Below are 24,549 nucleotides of genomic sequence, written 5' to 3'. Positions count from 1 at the left end.
ACATCAGTGTCTTGTAGTTATTGGAGTACAGGTCTTTGGTCTCCTTAGCTAGCTTTAGTACTAGATTTTTTTATTCTCTTTGATGTGATGGTAAATGGGATTGTTTCCTTAATTTCTCTTTCTGATGCTCCTTTGTTAGTGTATAAGATGCAACAGATTTCTGTATATTAATAATAATATTTAATAAGCTTCAGTATCTTAGTTTGTGAATGATATTGATTACGCATGTATTGGTACTTATGCAGCTCAAGACTGAGTTTTGCTATTTTGTAAAACAAATTGGGAAAGCTTCCATCGTACATCGCGATGACAAAGTAGATAACACCGCACTGGAATAGAAATTTACTTGGAAATGTGAGAGTGATCAGCACTAAACTCGGTGGGGTCAAGAGAGAGAGAAGTAAAAGTGAAAGATAGTTAATTATTGGCTCCTTATCCCTTTTCTTCTGTCAGTCTATAAAATTATAATTATGTGTGTATAACCTGGATTTGTCTGGCTCAGTTAAGAAAGGAGGAGAAAGGCAACCTGAATCAATAGGATCCCTGCTCACCATCTCAGTTCATCCGCAGACGTACACCGAGCCTCTGCTCTCTGGAGGGCTCGGTGTTAGCAGTGGGGACACTCGGAAAAGCAGGACAGCCCACACCTAGGATAGTCTAGGAGCCGCAGTCACATCGGGAAGTTGGTGACATGTCTCCTGAGTCCCATAGGGCAAAGGAAAATAGGGCGAGGGGGTGGGGGTCCGGGAGAGAGCACCCAAGTGTAAGTGCCCAGCGCCAGGGCAGTTCAGGGCTTTGGGAAGCTGGGGTGGGGGGAGGGCGGGGCTCCTTCTGTGGGAGGTGATGGTAATGAAGCTGGGTGTTGGCGGCAGGCAGACGTGCAGACGGCACTTGTTAGTGGTGAGAGGAACGTGTCAGGTGGGAGATTGCTCTGAGAAGTCCCTCTGGGATCGTGGATACATCTCCTGGGCGAGAAGGGAAGGTGTACTTTGTTCAGGGATGCTTAGAGACCTGCTTATCCTGCCTGAGCTGCTAGAACACTCAGAATGCTCCAACTGCAGGGAGGAGTGGCGTTTAATGTGGCTCACAGTGTACTCAGTCTTGGCATATATAGTTGAAGAGGTTTGGAAACCGCCCCAAACTTGGGGTAGGATTTACTGGGGTGTGTTCTTGGAAACTGTCTGCTGGACACTTACACTGATGGGTCAGCTCCCCTCGATGGTCAGAATCCAAAGCCATAGATGAGGAATGGTCCTGGAAATCGCAGGGAGGAAACACCCACCGAGGCTGAATTCCAAACAGGGAATCCACCTCCGGCCCCCCCGACAGCCCTGGGAGAGCCCCGGGCACGGGGTCCGGATCTGACGGGCGCTGATGCCCCCTCCCTGGGGGGTGAGAGAGGTGAGGGCCTGGGTGAGGGAGGCCGGCTTCAGGTCTGCACAGGGAAGGAGCCCAGCGCTGCCGGGAGTCAAGGTGGAACCGTGTGGAGGGACACAGATCAATGGAACACGATAAATCCAGGTCGGTTCCGCTGTCAGCCCTGGGAGACCGCAGGCAGGGTGGCGGGGATCAGTGCCCCAACCCCCACCCCCGCTTCCCTCTCGGGGGTCCAGGCTGTGGAGGGGCCTGGGTCCAAGGGGAGCAAACTGAGGTGGGCAGAGGGAGGGGCCCAGGCCCAGCCTGGAGCCCAGGTGGGGAGCAGAGGGAGGGCTGAGGGACCCCCGGGGAATCCATCTCAGCCCCTGGCGTCCACGGTCCTGGGAAGCCCTGGGCTTGGTGGCCTGATGTGAGTCCACAGACTCCCCTGGGGGTCTCTGGGCAGTGAGGGCCTTGGTGTGAGGGTGTGGGCTCGGGTCAACAAGGGGGCGTCCCAGGAACCGCCAGGGCTGAAGCTGAGGACCCTGACGGAGGACAGAAGTGGCCAAACAGATCCCGCCCCTGCTGTCAGCCCTGGGAGGGCCTGCGTGTGATGAGCACTCGTGGGGCCCTGACTTCCTGACATCCGGGTCTCGGAGGGACTGGGGTCCTGGGATGAGGGGCGGGGCCTCGGGTGGCCAGAGGGGAGACCACATGCCGCCTGAGTCAAGGTGAGGACCCCGAGGGAGAACGGAGTATTCCTGCACCCCGGGACAGTGTTGGGGCTTGGAGGCCTTGGGGCAGGGTGAGCACCGGCGGCATTTCCTGACACCCGGGTCTCCGAGGGACTGGGGTCCTGGGGTGAGGGGCGGGGCCTCGGGTGGCCAGAGGCTAGACGACATGACGCCTAAGTGACGACCGTGAGGGAGAACTGAGGGCTCCCCGAACCCGGAAAAGAGGCCATCCCACAGACAGGGAACCTTGCTAGCAGCTGTCCGGAGGCCCGAGGGCAGGGTGGGCCCACGTGTTGTGCTCTGACTGCGGCACCCTGGTCTCAGAGAGACCGGGGACTTAGTGTGAGATGGGGGGTGGGGGGACCCTCAGATCTGCAGAGGAGAGAATCCAAGGTCCCACTGGGAGTGAAGCTGATGACTGTGAGCGAGCAGTGAGGATCCTGGACCCCAAAACACAGTCGGTCCTGGGAGGCCACAGGTCGGAACAAGCACAGGCGGCATTTCCTGCCATCCGGGTCTCAGAGGGGCTGGGGTCTTGGGATGAGGGGCGGGGCTTCGAGGTTCCAAGGGGAGGCTATATGCCGCCTTAGTGAAGGTGAGGACCCCGAGGAGAACGCAGGGATCCTGCACCCCGGGACAGTGTTGGACCTTGGGGGCCACAGGGCAGAGTGAACACCGGCGGCATTTCCTGCCATCCGGGCCTCAGAGGGACTGGGGTCCTGGGATGAGGGGCGGGGCCTCGGGTGGCCAGAGGGGAGACCACATGCCGCCTGAGTCAAGGTGAGGACCCCGAGGGAGAACGCAGGGTTCCTGCACCCCGGGACAGTGTTGGACCTTGGAGGCCACAGGGCAGGGTGACCACCGGCGGCATTTCCTCACACCCGGGTCTCTGAGGGACTGGGGTCCTGGGGTGAGGGGCGGGGCTTCGGGGGTTCCAAGGGGAGGCTACATGCTTCCTGAGTCAAAGTGAGGACCCCGAGGGAGAACGGAGGATTCCTGCACCCCGGGACAGTGTGGGGCCTTGGAGGCCTTGGGGCAGGGTGAGCACCGGCGGCATTTCTTGCCATCCGGGCCTCAGAGGGACTGGGGTCCTGGGATGAGGGGCGGGGCCTCGGGGATTCCAAGGGGAGGCTACATGCCGCCTGAGTCACTCACACTCCTAATTTGTCCCTCACTGCTTCCCTTTCCCCTTTTGGTAACCAGAAGCTTGCTTTGTATATCTGTGAGTCTCCTTCTGTTTTGTATATACTTTTTGTTTCTGGATAGTGCTTTGTGATGTCTAAGCCCCTCCAGTGCTACCATTGGCTGGGGGAGAGCCTTGCTGACCAAACAAAGCTGAAGGGTGTGGCCTCTATCCTGGGGAGGGGCATATATAGGGGGTCTAGGAGGCCTGCAGTAAACCACTGGGAAGCACTGTCATGGTGAAGGTGACTAGGAAACCACAAGCACTGGGCACAGTTGTGGAACAACCTACCCTAAAGCACCAAAAGGAGGAAGAAGAGGAAGTCCACTTGGCAACACCAGTCCAGAGGCAGTGCGAAGGTGAGATGACCGCACCCATGCTCCACCACTTCTTCCACACTGACTACCCTCCCACAAGACCCCTACCCCATCCTCACCTGGCACAAACCCCCTCCTGAGACCGAATTCCTTTTCCTGAATCCCCTGTTCCCCTCCACCTCCACCCTCTCCCCCCCCGCCCCGCCCCGAATCAACGCCCTGCTCAGCCTGTTACCTTTCCAGGTGGCCCAGACAACCATGAGGATAAAAAGGTCCTTTCAAAGGAGTTCGAGAAGAAAAGCCTTTCCAAAAACCCCAAGTCCTTCAAGAAAACTTAAGAAAGCTAGAGGGTCAAAACGATGTGGCCATTATCACAGACAGAATGAGGAACTGAATCAAAATGAGCCAAAGCAGGCCCAAGAGAGCGTGGAGATCTCCACCACTTTGAGTGATGACCTGAGCAGCCAGCTAACTTCAGAACAAGGCCAGAGACCTCAGGACTATCAGCCAAGTCTCTGAGGTCTGGCCGCTTGAGACATGGCTAACTGCTTAGAGACAAAACCATGCACCAACCTTGTTCAGGCATAGTGGTGATTAAAATAAAATCAACAAGTTTGAAAACTGTGCGTGTGTGTATGTGTGTGTGTGTGTGTATGTGTGTGTGTGTGTGTGTGTATGTGTGTTCTCTAAACGTGGGAAAGGAGGGAAGGGAAGAAGCAGGTGTGTGAGGAGGGGTGGAGGTGTTTGCAGGGTAGGGGGTGGGGGTCACAGTAAGCCAGACATCGGAGAAAAAGACTGGCTCAGGACTGAGCACTGAAAACAAAACTCAACAATATGCCATGGCTTCTTGTGAACTTTCGTCAAGGGAGCCTGTAACACTTAAACCAAGCATCAAGCTGGTACTAGAATTGTTTCCATCATCTTTACTTTGAGAGCCCTCTCTGAAACAAATATATTAAAAGGAAGTGGAAAATTTTTAAGTAAAGTAAAACCCACTAACTGGGGAAAGGTTATTTTTACAACTGAGAACAGAGGTAGTGCATATCATATTCCCATATATTAGGAACACAGAGGTCATTTCTACAAGATATATAACCCTGTATTTTTAGTAATTACGGTGTTTATCACTGTTGAAGCATAGTTTGCGAGCAAAAGGAAGAAGAGAATGATCGTTTTAAGAGGAATGAAATAGAATATCACCATGATTCAACTTCCAGTTGTTCTAACAATTCACACATAATGAATTCATTTAGTCCCTAAACAGAGATTTATTGAGCACCTACCATGGTCCAGGCACTAGGTTAGGGACTAATCGAAAGATAATAATGACTGTCATTAATGAGCGGTTTGGATATTTAATCTTTACACCAATTCTGCAAGGCAGATGAGGGTTATCTTATTTTGCAGAGGAAGACACTGAGGACCAGCAAAGTTAAGTAATGTGTTCTAGATCACCTAGTGTTGAGTCTAAGTTTGTCTGACTCCAAAGCCCACACATTCCCCACTGTGCGCCATGCTGGCAAAAAGAGCAGAGAAGGACTGAGAGGTTTTCTGAGGCTTTGAGTATATGGAGAAGGAAAATAGGAGTGTTTTTTGAAACTTGTAACATGGGACATGCACAAAAGTGGTAGCATAGTATAATGATCTCCATGTATTCGTCACCCAGTTTCAACAATGATCAAAATACAGTTCATTCTGTTTCACCTATTACCCCCCTCCAAATCTGCCACTGCCCCTGTCTCCACTCCTAGATATATTTTTACTCACAACCCACCCTACAAAATAAGAATACTATCAACATACATAAAATAACAAGTTCACTAATGTTATATAATACCTGGTCAATGTATTTCTCCAATGATTTCCTAAGTGTCTTGCTCAAATAAGACTTCTAACCAGATATCCAGGCTACATTTCTTTGATATGTTTTATAAATTTCCCTTAATCCATAACAGTCCTCCCTTCTCTTGTTTCTTGTCGTTTATTTGTTGAAGAGACTAGGTCATTGTCTCATTGGAGTCTGGAAATCCTGGACATGGCAGATCACTCCCGTGCTGTATTTCTTAACATGGTCTTCTTTCACTGGTGTACACCCTGAACTGATAGAGCTTGAGACTCCATCAGATTTGGGTTTGGCAAAAGCACGTCACACGTGGTGCTTCGTATTTCCTATTGCATACACAGCCCATCAGGAGATAGTGTCTTTGTGTCTCTTTTTATTGTGATATTAAAATTGAGCAGTGAGCTCAGGTGTTGTAAGCCTGCCCCATTCATTACAAAGTTTCCTATCACTGGCTTGATCATACCCTTTATCATCTAAATGGAAACTATTTTGAAGAGAGGGTGAAGGAAGGTATAGTATGAGTAATGATGACAGGACAACCAATGTAAATCAGGACTTGCCCCAAGAAAGTCATGGTGCAGGTTCCGTGGACATATCAACCTCTACATAATGGATTTAGCAGCCAGGGAGGGTTGCTATTACCTAGATCCATTAATTCATTAGGTGTTGGAAAATGATTTTTCCCAACTTTATTGTTTTTGTATATTTTTTGCCTGGAATTCTACTATAAAGCATAACTTTATACCTATTTGATTTTTCTAAAATATGGTTCATATAAGAAATGTAGAACTAATGCTCTATTCTTCCTCCTTCAGAATGATGGGCTGGTGATCCAGCTCCAATCACTTAAAGTGACCAAGGAATTTTTTTTTTCTGTATTGTAATGAACTCACGGGTGTTAATGCATTTGGGACTCAAAGCACTGCATTTCTGCGTTTATTACTCCTTTGATGCTCACATATTTCTTCCTTTAGCCATTAGGAGCACTTTCACTCTGCCTCTTGTGTTCTTTTGACACAACCTCAACATATATCCTAGCTTTGGGGTAACATAAGATGTTCCAGGCTCATCTTGTCCATGTTCCCTCTCAGATCTGGAACCAGCTCTTTCTCCAAGGAGCTCTGGTTGGTTTTAGAGATCGTAATGTGGACACTAAGGGTACTCACTGCAACTAGATCCTTGCTTCTAGGCCTTGGCAGGGGACACAGCTAAGAAATACATTTCTGTGAGAGTCCACACTGACAGCTTCAGTTCATACTGAAATGAATTCACATTTGATATTTCACAAGATCCTGCTACTTCCGTTCGAATTTAAGATTAATTTACTCAATTTGGTATTATCTCTTTTCTTTTACACTGAACATCTAAGGACGCCCACATAATTACTTATCCCCCCCTTCATTCTTACTATATTTCTATGCATACATATCAAAAATAACAATTGCTGTTGGTGTCGTGATATCATGTACACATACACACGGAGAGAACTGATGGCTACTCTGAAGCTTTATTAAGTTACAGTCTTATATAGCAAAGAAGAATGACAAGGGAAATGGTTAACAGGCAGCGTCTGGCTCAAGGTCAGAAGACCCTTTACATTTTGGCAAATCATGTTCGTGTTGGCACCAGCAAGCCTTACAACTTATCAGGGCGGAACGTATGAGAAACGGCTGCTTCACAATATTCTTCTTGGACTCAGGCGGTTGCCCCCCTCTGGGGATCTTACCCGTCCTTGGCTAACCAGCCTTCTCACCTCTGAGTCTGCAGCTTTTTATAACTTGTTTACCATTCCGGCCCAAGGCTCGTTCCTTTGCTCCCACAGTCAGGGGCCTACAACTGCAATAGTATTACTAGCAATATGATTACTTAATATAGCTCAAGATGCACTGTGGTTATTTTTATCCTTATGCTATTTTTCCCATTTGGGATATACAGGCAACTTACCGTGTTTTAAATTCATTTGAAAGAGTTAAATTCCGCAAGAGTAATTCATCAACTTGGTACAAAACTACAGACCCATTTGTTTCATTTTGGTTTTTAATTTTTAAAGCTTGTCTTTTTGTTTTATCATTCCACAAATCACTTATTGATTCTAGAACTCAAACCACACATTAGTTACTTTAAGAAAAGTCTAGCTTCCATTTCTGTACTCTCCACTCTGATCTCTCCTCTTCCACGTTTGTAGCCATTTCCATGTGTTTTCTTCGTGTATCCTGCTTTAAATATAAATATAAATATATATACACACATTTATACAGACACACACACACTCTCTCTCTCTCCTCTTTGCCCAGATAAATGATAGCATTATATACATTGTTCTGCACTTTTCTTTTTTCACATCATAATATACTCTGAAGATCATGTATACTAGAGAAGAGAGTTACCTACCTACTATGATTCTTCAACCATTCCCTATTGGTGAATGTTTAGGTAGGTTCCAGAATTTTACTAATAAAAAAGCTAATAAACAGTGTTCCTTAAATAGCCTTGAGCATACAGCATTTTGTATTTTGCTGGTATCTCTCTGAGATGGGTAGGGGAGGGGGGAGGTCCTTACAAATAGATGATTGAATCAAAGGATAAATGGGTATATATTTTGCTGGCTGTTGCCAAATTCCCTTGCACTGAGATTGTACCATTTTGCAGTCCCACCAACAATAGATGAGACTGCCTGCTTCCTCACACCCTGGCCAGCGCTGACAAACATTTTTTCAATCCAGTAAGTGAGGAACCATCTCGGTAGCAACGGCTCCCTTCGTTGTTGTTCCCTTTCAAGATTTTCCTGTCCATTTGTGCCATTTTTACCCCCCTAGATGGACTGTAAGATCAACTTGTCTAGCTCTGGGGTGGGGAGGCGGGAAACAGCCTATGATACTGGAAGGCCTGGATATGTTTTTTGTTAGGAGTAACATTTTCATACATTTAAAAATCATACTCATTTCTGTGAATTATTTACTCACAATTTGTATTATTCTTCTATTGCGTTTTTGGCCTCCTCTCAATTTTAAGTAGCTCTTTTAGAATATAAAAGAATCCTAGGTTGTAAAATAATATTTGCATGGTTTCATTTTTTACACCTGGGTCACTGATCCATTTAGAATTTACTCTGGTATACAGTGTAAGGAATAGGCCCAATTTTATCTTTTTCCACATGGCTATTCAGTTACTCCAATGCCATTGTTTTTTAAAGCCCATTCCCCGCCTTGATTTGACATAGACTACATTTCTATATGTATTTGTGTCTATTTAGACACGTTATCATATGTTTCATTGTTCAATGCAGGCACCAATACCACACTGTTTAGTTACACAGATTTTATCACAGGTTTTAGTATCTGTAGGTGTGGCTCCCCTCCTTGGTCTTCCTTTTCAGGGTTTTCCTGTCTATTGTTTGCTCCTTTATTTCCTCAAATGGTCATTACAATGAACCTGTCTAGCTCCAGAAAAAAAAATCTCATGGCATTTTTATTGTGATTGTTTTAAATTTACAAATTTACTGCGGAAGAACTGACTCTTTATAACATCGAGTCTTCCGATCCAAGAGTGTAGCATGTCTTTCCATCTGTTCAAGTCTATTCCTGTGTCTTTCCGAATGATTTCGAGTAGTCCTTATTTATATTTTGGCTATTTTTGTTGTTGTTGTTGTTGTTGTTAACTGTTTTACCTAGGTATTTTATTTGTGCCAGTGTCAATGGAATCTTCCTTCTTATTTTCTAGCTGGTTATTCTTCTATATATGAGAACATCTGATTTCTGTAGGCTAGTTTTATTGCCTGTTACTCTACTAATATCTCCCATTTTTCACAGTGTTGTTTTTTTCAATTTATACTGCCTTTCTAATATTGTGTGTGTGTTTCCTCTCTCTTGTCTAATTACACCACAAGGTTAAACAGGAATGAGATACCGGGCATCTGTTTTTTGTGTCTGACTTTAGTGACCGAGTCTCTACTTAGTGCTTCCCCATTGGGGCTGAGATTTCTACATTTGAGTAGTTAAGGTAGTGTATCCAGCTATATTATTTGTGAGAAGTCACTGAGCACAACATTCACAGAATCCAATTCCGAAAAATAAGTGGCCATTCTACAGAGTGTGTGCTATCCAATACCAACTTCCAGTGATTAGAATACCGATGTGAACAAGGACAAGTTGAGGGACAGGTATAAAGCGTACATGCTAAGTAAGGTTATTACATTCACACTGTATTTACTAGCAAACCATTCGGCAATGGATATAAGAGGAGTTTTGTGGCTAGAATTCCTTTCTTTGGGCCATTAGGTAATACAATTTAACGACAAGGATATTTTACTGTCTGTGAAGAGAAAATTTAAAGAAAAATATGTATGTGGAACAAGAGTTTGTTTGATTGGGCTAAAGTAGTTATGGTTTTACTTACGCTGTTACATATTTGCCACTTAATAGTTCTCCAGTTTTCAATCCCCTTTATTAGTCAGTGTGGATTCTGCTTGAAGAGTGATAGTTAAACACACAGGCTCTGGAATCAGGCTGTTTGGTAGAATCAAATTCTGGCCCCACATACCTGTTGTGTGACCTGCAATAAGTCGCTTAACCTAATTTTCTTCACTAAAATGAAGCCACAAAATTTCCACTCGGGTTTCCATGACTTTCAAGCATTAGCATTTCAGCCTAGCACTTTTACCTCTTGTAACTTGGCTTCTGTGATTGTGAAATGCCCTGCGTATTTCATACAGCTCCAACGAGGTTCAAATATGAAATACAGGAAAGTGCTCTAAAATGTAGTATTTTCAGCCAAAAAAAAATGTAGGTTAATGTTTGATTTGGGGGAAAAGCTGTTGCTTTGGGAAAGACAGGCAATCATACTTTTTATATTGTCTTTTTGCACCATTTGTTCCATGACATATTTAGTGCTTTCTGCCCTCGAACTTCAAGACACCTTCACCTTAATGTCTTCAAGATACCATGTCATCAAGCACCTGATCAGGTTCACAAACTTAGTGACTGACTAGTAGCCCACGGAGAAGAGGAGAAGCATTAGGGGAACCTATGTGTGAGGGAACTCCCCCTTGGCAGGAGGCCACAATACCATCAAGTGGGGTCATACGTGAATGTGAAACAAAAGTCCCGCATTCTGTTGCATCTCCCTCAGTTATAAAGCCCCCAGTAACCGTCAACATTTAGGTTCACACATTTAGGTATGATCAGAGTGAAAGTACGATAATCTGTACATTAATTAGAAACATGACCAAGAAAATTTTCAACCCTGAGGATAAGAAAGGGAACCACTGTAGTCAGAAGAGCAATCTCTGTGTCTCTTAGAAATCCTCATCAGACACTCAGGGTTTCGCTGCTGATGGATTACATAAGCATTCAGGACAGGACGGATGTTAGCCCTATTGAGCGTGATGCCTTCTTTGACTGCTACAAACTGAAATGTGAGGTCGTGACACTGCATGAGTGAATGGCTTATAATACTACAACTGTCAAGTCAAACGATATTAGAAGAAATGACTTCCCTGATATTAGTCATTGTTCAAAGAAGGTGTTTAGCTACAGTGGAACAAAAGGCAATAGGAGCTATACTCTACCAATTAGAGTTTTAAAGGGTTACATGGGACTTTCAGTGATCTGTATTTAGTGAAAATGCATCTGACCAGCTCAGGAGAAAAATGAATCTTGCACTTGACTTAGGGGGCCTGTTCTTTGATATTCTGAATTTAAACTTTATTGTTACAAAAAAGTGGATGTTGTTAAACATTACCATTAAAAGATAAAACATTAACATAAACACAGTACACATTTAAGAAAATTTGTCTCCTAACAAAATGGTTATCAAAAAAGAAAAATCTTGTTTTTCAACTACCAGCCACAAGTTACTTCAAGTACACGTTTACCCCTTTGAAGTGGTGACAGAATAAAATAAGCGTCAGCCGTTCAATCACTAAGTACATTAAAAACACATAAAAAAAAGAGAGAGAGAGAGAGAGACATTCACTCCTCTCCTCCAAGTAGCTTTAAAATAAAATAACACATTGAAAACAATTTCAATAACTCAGAATAAGAATACAGTTAACTGACTTATTCCAAATATATTCTGAAACAATTCCATATTCATTAAATCAAATGTTCCCAAATGAAGATTTTGAACATTGTCATAGATTTTTCTAAAATGCCCGTTACATGAGGAAAGGTACAATAACTAATTATTCAAGTTTTTAGATGAAAACAAAACCAGTGTTCCACATATTAACCTTGAACACAAAGCACTCTAGGTAATGCATCTTTAAGACAGGTTAATGAAAGACTTTTGATCCATGCTCAGGGCAGGTGTCATTTAATAGTGGACCAACGCCAAGTAAATGACATTGTGATGTCTTTGTGGAAATGACACATTCACAAACCCATGTCTCAGCACGGACACTTACATATCTAGGTCTGCTCTCTTAAAGATTTTTAGCAGTCCACTTTATTCAAAAACAGAATCTCAGATGCCTTTAATAATTTCTATAAGGCAATAGAGTAGATTTTCCTTTCAAATCATTTCCCCCCTGGAATTGGCTCTGTAAACCACTGAGTAAAGACATGGTGGGGGCGGGCACAGATAAAATAGATTTTCTAGCCTTCATTTTTCTTTTTCCTTAAGGAAGAACACCGTAACATTCTGCACTTGTGCTTTCTATCTTTTGGGGTTGATAACAGAATTGCTGGGGCCAAAACCTAAAAGTTACTTGACGGTGTTAGGGAGAAAACAACTCCACTGCTACCACAGGGTTGAAAGCTGGATACATGTACCTGTGGAATTGCTGCCACCCACATAACTGCGTAGGGATCCATTTGGTGGTTAACAGAAAAGGATGCTTACACTCACTTAACAAGCAAATGATAAACAAGATGTGCTGACTTCAACTAGAAAATTTTAAGCCACGGCAACGTGGTTTGATGTAGCTAATGTTACACTTGTATCATATAACTAACTTTAGGTTCAAATTCTTCCTTCAAAGTCATCAGAATAACAGGGATTGAAGAGACTTCCGAACCATTGCCAGCTCTTGCTGCTGCTGTTTCAGGGAAGGAAATATTAAACACTTGCATGTTATTTAGGTAACTGTGACGTATACTTTGGCAAACAAAACACCCGAATGCTCACATCCCTCCATAGTCCTTAATATCAAGTATACACTACTTACAGCTTCCAGCAAAATTTTGTTTTGCAGCTTGGCCATTTCTTGTCTAATTTTGCTTTGCTCATCAGTAAGAAGATGTTCATGATCCTTCTCTAACTCCTCCATACTCTAAAACAAAAAGCCTAGTTCAGTGATGAAGCACCACTTTTCATCTCACGTTCTAAACATGTACCATTAAATTTCAAAAGTAACAAGTCCTAATACTCAAAGGATACTCATTGTTTATTCCAAGTAAAAACATTATAACAAATACATGAAGATCAAAATACCCACTTGAGAAATCTTTCAGATGTCGTATTTGTGTCAAATATTATTAGTATCGTAGAGGTACAAGGTACGACAGTAGTACGCTTTGCTCAAACGATGGGTCAATGAACATTTAACATTTCAAGGTGGAGAAAAGAAAAGAAGGAGGGGAGGGGGAGGGGGAAGAGGAGGAGGAGGAGGAGACTGCCATTTGCATATCATGAAATGCCATAATTAAAAAACTCTCTCATAAGCTTTCTAAACACGAGGTAACAATGCACTCATACTGGCTAATAATCAACGTAACATGGTTCCATTGGAAAGAAAAAATGATCTGTAATATGATCTCATTAAGTTACAAAAAACACACCCATGTTCTAAATCTTTACTGTTCATTCAACAAATAGGGATCTGGTGCATCATATATGAAAAGTACTCTGTTAAGTGCTGTGGAGGAATTGAAAAACGAATACAGGATCTCTTCCTCATTCCAGTGATAATTAAAAACATGCGAATAAAAAATAACACAAAACCATTACAACAATTAAGGAAGCACATCTTGCCGTGGCCATGCAGTGGAAAATCTGATTGATTCTGATTTAACTGACGAAAGAACAAGATTTCACTAGGTAACGGAAAGAGGGAATTAAACGTAATCTAGGGCAGGAGCATAAGCAAAGCCAGGAGGTAATGGTGACTTAGTGCAGAGAAAGCAACCACTCTGGAGGGGTGGGAGGAAAGAAAGAATGTAAGTATGGAACTACAAAGAGAGGAGTCTTGTTATGGGGGACACGCTGACTATCTAAGGATTTAAACTGGGAAGCTAATGACTGGTTTTCAGGAGGGAAAATGTATTTGAGCGAGATGAGTAAATGGAACATCCCATCAAAAAAAAAAAAAAAAGAAAAAGAAGGGGCATATCCGGGATTCCACTGCCTCCTAAATAAGTACAAATAAGTACATAAGTTCCTCTGTATGAAGCAGAGGACGATGTCGGGAAGACAGTCTGCTCATGTGAGAAGGGGACAGTAGGTGATCCTCAGTTCACAAACTTTTTGCCCTCCTCTGGCTTTTTCACACTGTTATGCATCCAGGCCACCGCTTATGACTATACACCCGCATATAAAGCCATTTTTAGCCACTGGAGTCATTCTAAAAGCAAATATGCCATAAAACACTCATATAATATATTCGAAAATAAAAGAGATATTCAATAATCACAATTGCTACCTCCTATCTTACATAAACCAGTGAAGCAAACAGAAGTAGAAGACATGAGAACCTAATCGCAGACTTCCTACTTTCCATGATACAGTTATCCCTGATCTCCAAAAAAGAAAAAAAGAAAAAAAAACTGACTGTTGAATACAAAATTATGATTAAAGTATCGATTTTAATCACAATATGTCTATTTCTAGGCAATATTCTTAATTTACCATTTCCTATTTTAAATAATATCACAAAACTATTAACAAATCCTAAAAATAAATTTAGCATTCATGGTAAACCAGGGACAATAAATCCAAATGGAAAATGGCTAAGAATTTAAAACGTATAACCAAGGTATTGTTCCCATAAATTATGAAACAATCTAACTTCTACTTCAAAGTAGACATTATGCTCTATAAGGATGAATTGGGTTAACCCAATACAACAGACCTTTAAGAGCTGGCCATACACATTTTTAATTTTTTTCAGTCTCTGGCTCTGAACAATTCTAGCTTGTTGAAAAATCTTTTGTTGCTCACGAAACAAGTTCTACAAGTGAAAAAAGAAAAACAAGTTGGGATAAAATGTGGTTAATTCAATATTTAGCAAAACATAATTCTACACTAAGTTAAAAGGATTATTCTTTAAGTCGGTATTTTTAAACATTTTCTGTGCTAACTTTTACAACAAAGCTTAGACATTTGTGTTTACCACCACTATACAAACACATGTAATAATACTATCCATCAGTCATTTAGAAGGATCTTTCCTTCTTTCTTTCCTGTTTAAATTTACTCTTTATTGTGGTAAAATTGTCTTATAACATTAAAGGGGATCAACTATATGCTGACGGATGGAAACTGGTTTTGGTGGTGAGCATGCTGTAGCGTATCCAGGAGTACGAGTACAATGCTGTACACAGGAAATTTCCTTTCTTACCCATGTTCAAAACATGCGTCTTAATTCTTGGTAGTTTCAAAATCCACAGATGGCCCTTACAACCACCTCCTTACCAAAAATAAATTAAATTATGCAATTATCCCTATTTAAGAATTAAGAAAAATTCTTTCCTAACAATATTCAAACATGTAATAATTCTTGGTCATTCAATCAATACCCGCACAAGATAAACCTTTCTCTTTTTTTGTTTTTTGCCTTCTCATCTTTCTTTCTTTGTTGTTGTTGTTGTTGTTTTTTCTTTAATTGAAGGACAGTTAGCTTACAGTGTTGTGTCAATTTCTGGTGTACAGCATAATGTTTCAGTCATACAGTTACATACATACGTTCCTTTCCCTATTCTTTTTCATTATAGGCTACTACAAGATACTGAATATAGCTCCCTGTGCTATACAGTAGAAACTTGTTGTTTATCCATTTTAAATATAGCAGTTAGTATCTGCAAATCTTGAACTCCCAATTTATCCCTTCCCACCCCTTCCCCCCCGCCCCCGCTGTAACCATAAGTTTGTTTCCTACGTCTGTGAGTCTGTTTCCGCAGATGAACCTTTCCATAATGCAAAACTCTGTGAGTTCTTTGACCTAATCTCCGAAAACAATTTTGTCCTCTCTCCTAGTTTAGCCATTCACTTACATGTTCTTTCCCTTGATCCTGTCACCCCCAACAACTGCAATATCTATATAATACGAAAAACAGCAAACTCATGTAGGAACTATATGTCAGGTCCTGCTCTGGAAGATTTTAAGAAAAATTATCACATAGGAACTCATCTACCCTCAAAACAAACCTATGACGTAGGTAGCCTTATTATGTCCCCTCCATAGGCGAGGACACTGAGACACAGAGATACATAATCTGCCCATGGCTCCACAGCCAGTAACTGGACGAATCAGAATTGGACCCCAAACATCACGGGTTCCAGAGCCCAGGGTCCTGACCACTGTACTACACTGTTTCCCCACTTTTCCCAACATGCAACCTCTACCTCCCTATGTTTGTAGCTCACTCTCTTTTGTACCACAGCTCAGTACTCTTATCAGGACCTGACATCTGCACTGAGTACTTTTCACTGCCCCCTCTCTCCACCCCCTGTCCTCAGTTTCCTCCTCCCCAGCTAGAGCCATGGTCACTCACTATACCTATACCCTTGCATTTATACCTTGCCCCCTTTTCACTCTGTCCACATGCCTGGCTCATCCTAACCCTGGAAAATCCAATTCTCCAGCTGCTCAGCCACAACCATGCAGACAAGTCTCACTTTAAATTCGTGATCACTATGGCACTCATCTAAGTTGGACTGTAATGCTGTTCGGCAATGCTATTTCCCTAGTCCACACACTGACCCGCTGTCAGGAAACAATTCCAGGTCTTCTCCTGTGCCCTCAAAAGGCAAACATCTCCTCCACCATCCTTACCCCCAAATGTGATACAAGTCAGCCCGTTGAGAGTAAACCATGCCCTGACTGCAGTGACTGGTTCAGGAATAAGCAAATGATCCAAACTAGATGAGTAAGAGTCTTCCGGAGGAATTTCCCGCCAAGCTACTGAGAAAGACTGTCTCAGCCCACTGGGGGTTTACTACACAGATAGCGAATTTAGGATTACAAGACACATTCTTGCAGATCCCATGGAGAAAGCCTACTAGGGAGATGGAGACAGAGCCCAGATGACACTGCTGGAACAACCTTTCCCCAGCCCATCCAGCTATATCTGGAGCTAAACTCCCCTCGACTTCTTTGGATAAACCAGGAAATTCTTCTTCTGTACTCTGGCAAATTTCTGTCACTTGGACCTGCAAGAATTCCAACCAAGAGATGGAGTAAAACTAGGGGCTTCTGTGAGTGTCGTGTGTGCCTGTACTTCTCTGATTTTCTCTGATCGGGGCCCAACCACATAGCCAGCAATGGGAACGGGGCCCTGGCTCAGGTCTATGGGTCTAAGATATGGCCAGGCTCTCCACTATGACTTGAGACTTGGTTACAGTACATTAATTATGAAGTGAAGCCTGATACTAACAGCTAGTTTTTCCTCTTCTTCTTTGGTTTTCTGCACAGCCATGTCCCACTCCAGAAACAAAGTCAAAAACTGCTGATAATATTCGCGATAAAGCTTCTGCCTGTAAAACGTAATAATGAGCAATGTCATACTTCATATCGCTAAGCAAAAAGTAAACACATTCAAAACAAAATTGATTTCTCATAAATTATACTATAAAGGGAGAAGGGGGCAATCACAGCTCAAATCTTCAGATGGGAAACAGCAAAATAAAATGGATGTTTTACTCTCATTCCTTGAGTATTTGTCCTGAACTATCTAAGATGGATGCTATCTCATACGCCTTAGCGCTGGAAAACTAAGGAAGATTTATTGCACTACAAATTTTCCCCAAAAATGCACTTTATCTATAAGGGTTTTTTTTTTCCATTTTCTCTTACTGAATAACATACTGGTTGTGACATGGTAAGTAGACTCAAATGAGGATATCATATCCACTTACAAGCTTTCCAAACGGGAGTATTTCACTTTCCCCCCACCCTGCCACAATAAAGATTTTGTACAAAAGAATGGTGAACCCAATAAAGGTAAAGTTTAAAATTATTTAAATATAAGATTCACCTTTTCTACATAAGTGAATACAGCTAACTATCCCAAGACATTTGTCTTTTATTTAGCTAGCATACTCCAAGAAGGAAAGCAAATTTTTCTTAAATACTAAGAAGACTCAATTACAATTTGAAAGGAGAAAAATAGTTGTCTTGGTTGACCTCTAGTAATAACCTCTCCTTTCAATTAATTTATGAGGTTATAAGACTAAAGGAATTATTTGCTTAGATAAAAATCAAGCCACATATATTTTCCAACAGAGACTCCAATACACAGGGGATAACAGTATAAACAGTATTATTTTAATTGATCTGTACTCACAGGAAGTAAGAAATGACACACAGGTTCTGGCTCTAATAACCAACAATGTTTGTTACCTTTGTTCTTCCTGGCTTTTCCAAACATGCTCAATTTTCTGCTTAATGGTTTTGACAGAAGCATTGGTATTCATTAAGAATCTTTTTCTCTTTGCATGAAGAACCTTTTTAATGTCACCTATATTAAACATATATAAATGCAGTTCTTAACACTTAATGCTGATTCAGCAGTGCTGGAAAGACAATTAGCATTTTAAAAAAAGGCATCATGTCAAAAATCAAGATTTTTTTCCCTTCCTTTCTTTCTGTGAAATCTTTCAGTTACTAGTACCTCAATTCAAATTTTTATAACTGCATGTCTTTAAAAAAATGTGTCATGGAAAAAGAGCAAAGAAACAAAAGTTACTATTTTCCAAAATGTGTAAAAAGGATCTCAAAGACAGTCTTCCGTTTTCTTGTGAGAAAACAGTTATAAAGGCTAGTTTTTAATACATTTATAAAATATCCTCCAAAGCGAGGGACATCCATTCAGTAATCCATGGATTACTGTTGGAACGCAATACATGAAACACACAGTATCATTCTGTTTTTAAAGTGTCCAAAAGAGAAAAAAATAAGTAAATGGAAAGGCAAGAAAATTATTTTTTAAAGTTAGCCAATGAAGATTTTAAGTATATCTGAGTTAAAGTCAAAGACCAGGGAGAGTTTAAGGAAATAAAAGGAATTTATTCAGAAACATCTTCTATATCCATTTTTAAAGAGAAAAAAAAAGGACTTTTTCTCATATCATTCTAAAAAAGAAGCTTTGCGATTTGTAAAATGTTTAATACTTCTAAAAATGCTTTCCTAAGCATTTGATTGTATGCTATGGCTCTACCACGAATAGTTACTTTCCAGGGATCGGGACAGGCTGCACTATTACACAAATATTTTAGACATCCAGTTTACCTTGAATAAGAATCAATTTATGAGACAGCTCACACTTAAGCACCTTGCCTGTATGAATGATCCATTCAGAGGACTCACACCTGACTCGGACCCTTTGTTAATAAGAGTCTCGCCCTATAACCCAGTTAGTGTATCTGATATCTGACAGAACAATCTAAAACTTTTAAGTTTATGGTTCTGATTGTACATCGCCAGCATGCTAGCAAAGTTGCCTCTAGTTCTCCACTACACAGGTAATGTAAATATAACAAGAAAGGCTTATTTTACAGTCTTCAGGGAAACTTCTGCACCAAGGAAAAGAACTGGTAAAGTCCCAGAAAATAGCTAGAGTGAGAAAATTAAAAATTCGGATTAAAAACTGATATATACCTCACTCTGAGATACCAAGTGGGAAAGAGATGATTTCATTCGAATTCTTCTAATATCCCAGAGTCCATCAAACGGACCCACGTATAAAAATAAAAGCATCGCTCTTACCTCACCATGGGTAAGCATTATTCTCTCCACATCCGCAATAGAAAGGGAAACTAAGGAAATCTCTGAAGCCAAATCCCACTAAATACTTACGGAAAATCTTGAATCTGAGAACAGGGCATTAACACTTCCTATTACAAATGTTATAAAGGTTTAAAACAACCTATTTTCACCACAGTCTCTCCTAAAGCGTACCTTCAAAACTTTCCAACATATTCTGTAATTCATTCCTGTAAAGAAATTACATTAAGTTTTTAATTAAGGGTACCTAAAATATCCTGCCTGTTTTGACAGAAATATGTCATGCCAAGTGTCTTACATACAATACTTGTTACCTCAGCCCACCTTTACTTTTCTTAAAGTATCTTACCGGGCAAGCAAAAACAGTATTAAACACATTACCCCACATCTTCCTCAAATGTCCCTGGAGAAGAACTTATTTCCCCATAGTCATCAATGACTCGGTTGTTTCCTGCATTGAAATAAAAATGGAAAACATTTTTAAAATGAAGTATGGTATTTTGATCAGTTTTCACGGAGAAATATCCTCAGTGGGGAGAGTTTCAGGCTTAGTGCCACCAAGGGCTGTTAAAGCAGACATATGAAAGCCCCCGTGCGCTGTTATCCGCAAAGGCGTCCGATGGACCATACGTACCTTCCGGAACACCCTCTGACCCACGCGGCTCTCTTCTCTCTTGTCTCCCGAAGTCACAGGCTGCCATACCCTGAGCCTCCACCGGGGCCTTCGCAGCCCTCCCCAGGCGCTTCCTCTCAGCCGGCGCCATCCCTAAGTGTCTCTTCCCAGGCAGAGACAGCTCTCCTGCACCTTGTGAGCACAAACTTAAAGAAACGGGCACAGGGTCAACGAGCGATGCCCGGCAAGGGTCCTCTGCGCACATCAGAGTGTGCGTGCCCGCGTGTCTCCGGCTGGACCAGGAGCGGACAAAGCAGGTGGTGACTGCGAGCCCCTCCTCCGGGGCTGGACGGAGGGCTGGCGCCTGCGCCCCACACACAACCCACCCCGCGCCCGCGGACATCTGAGCGCCGGGCCCCTCCGCCAGATTCTGGCCCCTACGGAGGGAGGGACAGAGGCCGCCCCTGGCCCTCGGTTCCCGGCGGGAGGCCCGGCCACGGGCAGGACCCAACTAAGGGTCCCTCGGGACGGATGGGGGATAAACCAGTCTGCGCCTGGCCCGGGACGGTCAGGTCGGGGCGGGGGGGTGGGGGGGAGGTAGGAGGGGGAGGCTTCCCCACACGCCGAGTGGGCCCCAGGACGACCTCGCGGGCCCGGACTGACCCGCCGGGCCACCGGGCAGGAAGGACGGGGGCCGCGGGCGGACGGCCCCTGTGCACCCGCCCGCACCCTCCCGGGACGTGGGGACCGTCCGACCCGCCCCCGCCCTCAGGGGCCTCGCCCCGTCCTGTGGCAGCCCCGGGGGACGCCACCTCACCGGCCAGCCTGGCCGCCCCCGCTCCACAGCCGGGTCCCCTCACGTCTGAGGAGACGCCCCGTCCCCCCGCCGCCCGGCCGGCCCAGGTCGCACAGTGCGGCCCGCCGGCCTCCCCTCACCCCGCCCGCCCCGCTCCCCCCCCCCCGCCCCCACCCCCGCTCCAGGCCTCCCTGCGGCCCCTCCATCTCTCTGCCCCTCCCTCCATCCCACCACCCGCCCCCGCCGCCGGCCCCGGCCCCGGCCCCGGCCCCGCCCCCGGCCGCACCAAGACCTCCACACCGCGACCTCCGCGACGCTCCTCTGAGGGCCTCCCGACAGCCCTCAGGAGCCAGCAGGCCTCTCCTGGGCGGGAGCGGCGCTGATTGGCCGGCACAGCGCGCACGCGGGAGGCGGGGCCTCGCCCGAGCCCCCGCCCCCTGGCCGGACCGCCCTCCGCGGAAGGTGCCCAGGCTGGGGACCTGCGCCGGGGGTTCCAGGACCTCCGTTCAGAGGGCGTTTCCCGGGCCTTCTTCCTGGGAAGTCACAAGAGGACACGGGAGCCAGGAACAGGTGCTCAAGCCTCCACCCCCCTGGTGACTCCTAGTCACCCTCCTCCTGGGGTCCTCTCCACTCACCCCTTCCCCTTGCGGAGGAATAGCCCAGCCGCAGGCGCGTACTGGGGGAACCCTCCCACCCCCGTCTTCCAGGTTTGGGTTTTCGTCTTTTAAGGACACGTGTGTGCATCCTTCACCATCCTTGCTTACTCTGGCGCTGTCTGCGTGTGACGCTAAATTGCAGCCCATTCTCTCTGGTATTCTGCCCCTTGCTCTTTTCACTCAACGTGGTGTCACCAGCGCTACCTGTATTAGGACCTGGAGCCACAGTGCTTTCATTTCCCCCGCCGCATCCTAGACCGTTGTGGAACCACGCCTCAGTTCGCTCCTCCGTTTTCTGGTTCCTGCACGTCGGGATACTTTCTGCTTTAGAGCCCCGAAAAGCAGTGATGCTGGGGATATTCTAATGTCCGGCCCACGCGCAACATGTTTTGCAAGCTTAAGGGAGTGGACGGCTGGGTCGTCGTCGCAGGCTAGTGAGTACGGCGAAACTGTTTCCTCCCTTCCTCCACCGGCTGGCTGAGCGCTCATTGGCTCCCTAGACTCACCAAATACTTGGTGCAGTCAGACTTCAGGTTGCCACTTTAGTGGGTGTGAAATTCCGTGTGTGGGGGTGGGGTGGGGTGGGGTGGGGGTATTCTTTTGCGTTTCTCCAGTCACTTATAAGGTTGAGCTCTTTTTTCTTTTGATGCTTATTGGCCATTTCAATTTCCTTTTCCAGGACAGGTCTCGCTGGCTGTCATGACCTTTTTTCAATTCGGCAGGATGGCTTTCTTAGAGCTTTGTAAAAGCATTTCATATATTCCAGGTATCAATTTTGTGGCTTTGCCTTCTTATTGTAACAAAATATAAATAATGCAATTTTTTACCATTTGACCTGTGTTTTACGTGTAGAGTTCCGTGGTATGAAGTACAATTTCTTTGTTGTACCACCATCACCACCATCGTTCTTTAGAATTTTTTTCATCTTTCCCAGCTGAAACTCTCTGCCCAGTAAACACCTATTCTCCATTGCCTCCTCCTCTCAAACGCTGGCAACCACCTTTTTACTCTCTATCTCTATGAATTTGATTCCTCTGGGTACCTCATCTATACACCATTTATCCTTTTGTGGCTAGCATATTTTACTGAACATAAGGCCTTCAAATTCATCCATATTGTAGCATGTGTCAGAGTTCGCTTCCTTTTTAATGGCAAATAGTAATCCATTGTAGGCATATACCACTTTTTTTTTTGCCATTCATCTGCTGATGGACACTTAGGGTACTTCCTTTTTATCTATTGTGAATAATGCTGTAGGAACACAGGTTTTGGAGACAAAAGCCACATTTATGGATGGAGGGCTTCCTTGAGCTGTAGCACCAGCCCTGGATTGTCTATTCTTACTGCATGTTAACAGGAATAAATGAACCCCCTGTTTGTCTAATCCATGATGCAATCGAATGCAGTCGAATGCAATCCATAAGGATAGAGCAGTGCATAAATGAAATTTATTTTTACCCAGCTTGCATTAGGTATGGCAGACTAGTACAGTGACATTTAAACCCCAAACATGCATAATGACTCAAAACTAGTTCCCTTACTTCTTCTGTAACATTACCGGGAGAGTGAACAGGTCCTCCTGGTGAGCTTTATCCACAACACTTCTATAGGGACGCAGGCCACGGGAAACTCTGCCACCTTCAACATGTGGCTTCCATAGCTGTCCCGAAGGTGGCTTCCTTTGCCCTTTGCTAGAAGGGGAAAAGAGCACGGAGGTGCTCCAGGTACGAGGTTTTTACGAGCTAGGCCTGACAGTGGCACACGTCATTCTCACTGGCATCCCATTGCCTGGATCTCAGTCACATGGTCCCGCTTAACAGCAAGGAAAGCTGGGAAATGACACCTAGATGGGGCCCCAGGAAGAAGGGGAGAGCGAGGATTTAAGTGGGGAGCCAGGTGTCCCTGTAATCTACGCCTTTCCAAAATTAATACAAAACTTGATTGTGTTGGGTTTTTCAAAAGAGAAACTCACAAAAGTGTTCTAAGCGTGAACTGAAAATCCAGCACGAAATTGAACAAGGCTTTGCCACTTATAAACTGTGAGACGTTGAACTAATTTCCTGACTTTCCTAAGCCTCGGTGACTTTCTCACCATCCTAGAGGCATAATAATAGCATTTGTCTAATAGTATTTCTGGTGAAATTAAGTGAAGCAATACATAAAAGCTCTTATGACTGGGACGTGATGCTGTACACCAGAAACTGACCCATTGTAACTGACTATACGTCGATTAAAAAACAAATTGGCATGGCCACGTGACTTTCCTTGGCCAAGAAAACATTAGTGGAAATGTTCTGTATCACTCTGAATGAAAGCATTTGAAAGGTGGTATGCAATTTCTCCATATTCTTTTCTCATGCCCGAGAAATTATGGGAGCACAGTTCATAAGGAGGTGCCACAAGACGAAAAAAAGCTGGCGTTCTGAGCTATGACATAGCCCTAGAATAGACTATGATTGAGTAAGATATAAACTTTTGTCTTATTAAGCCATGAAGAAAGCTCTTGTAGACACTCAATAATATAAAGAAATCACTCAAATGTTGATAATAGTATACTAACGTTTATAATTAATTATAATTTATGTCATATTATACTTACGCTTATATTGCGATGACTATTATATTGTCATTATTGTGGCCACTTTTTTAGCGTCTGGTATACAACTTCCCGACTATCAAACATTGAGCGTGAACTGGTGCCTGCTGTATATTTCAGGGCACAAAGAATTAAATCATTAGGATTCGTATAACATCTTTATTAAGAAATGTGGATCTTGGCTGGGAACGATAACATTTATTTCAAATACAAGAATTATTTAGAATATGTCAAATATCACAGGCATTCTTATTCTTTAAGGCAATATTTCTCCAAAAAAATAGTGAAACACAGCAACAGATATTAGAACAAAGGGAAAACACCCTGTGAAGACTGGTTGACCACTCTCTCTTTCTGTCTTTCCACTCTCTGCCTTCCTTTGGCTTCCCTAGCTGCGTATTCTCCTAATACCGTCTTTCATTCTGGCAACTTCTCGTTACCATTGCTAGCTCTTTCTCCTCAAATGAGCCCTCACACGATGGCATGCCTCAGGACTTGGCTTTACTGAGTTCTCTT

General features: G+C 43.9%; 1 protein-coding gene and 1 long non-coding RNA gene across 5 annotated transcripts; one reads left to right on the top strand and one right to left on the bottom strand.

The window, feature by feature from the left end:
* Positions 1-3,115: 3,115 nt before the first annotated feature.
* LOC140695431 (uncharacterized) lies at positions 3,116-4,214 on the top strand. Of its 2 annotated transcripts, XR_012071129.1 has the most exons (3): positions 3,116-3,130; positions 3,467-3,632; positions 3,834-4,214. It is a non-coding gene; the product is annotated as an uncharacterized lncRNA (long non-coding RNA). The 2 variants fall into 2 exon arrangements; XR_012071128.1 differs by lacking the exon at positions 3,116-3,130 and having other exon boundaries at positions 3,237-3,632.
* A 6,884-nt stretch (positions 4,215-11,098) lies between these two features.
* Positions 11,099-21,146, bottom strand: LOC140695443 (synaptonemal complex protein 3-like). 3 transcript variants are annotated; one of them, XM_072958169.1, is made up of 9 exons: positions 21,068-21,146; positions 20,007-20,191; positions 19,754-19,823; positions 19,547-19,581; positions 17,990-18,107; positions 17,025-17,124; positions 14,501-14,599; positions 12,599-12,703; positions 11,099-12,469 (listed from the first exon to the last, which is right to left on the bottom strand). In XM_072958169.1, the coding sequence occupies exons 2-9, from the start codon at positions 20,134-20,136 to the stop codon at positions 12,416-12,418; spliced, it is 711 nt and encodes a 236-aa protein (XP_072814270.1). In that variant the 5' UTR covers positions 20,137-20,191; positions 21,068-21,146; the 3' UTR covers positions 11,099-12,415. The 3 variants fall into 3 exon arrangements, with proteins under 3 accessions (XP_072814270.1, XP_072814271.1, XP_072814272.1); XM_072958170.1 differs by having other exon boundaries at positions 21,074-21,136; XM_072958171.1 differs by lacking the exon at positions 21,068-21,146 and adding an exon at positions 20,803-20,860.
* Positions 21,147-24,549: the final 3,403 nt, after the last annotated feature.

Source organism: Vicugna pacos, unplaced genomic scaffold (genome assembly GCF_048564905.1).
Source record: "Vicugna pacos unplaced genomic scaffold, VicPac4 scaffold_204, whole genome shotgun sequence".
Taxonomy (NCBI): Eukaryota; Metazoa; Chordata; class Mammalia; order Artiodactyla; family Camelidae; genus Vicugna; species Vicugna pacos.
Note: the sequence above shows the minus strand (reverse complement) of the source record. Positions and strands in the feature narration are given on the sequence as shown.

Bases quoted from the DNA above. Each gene is read 5' to 3' on its own strand.
- LOC140695443 (XM_072958169.1), bottom strand. From the start codon at position 20,136: ATGGCGCCGGCTGAGAGGAAGCGCCTGGGGAGGGCTGCGAAGGCCCCG. The intron at 18,108-19,546 runs GTACGCTTTAGG...TGTTTAATATAG, and splicing joins TATGTTGGAAAGTTTTGAAG to GTGACATTAAAAAGGTTCTT. The intron at 17,125-17,989 runs GTAACAAACATT...TACGTTTTACAG, and splicing joins AAAAGCCAGGAAGAACAAAG to GCAGAAGCTTTATCGCGAAT.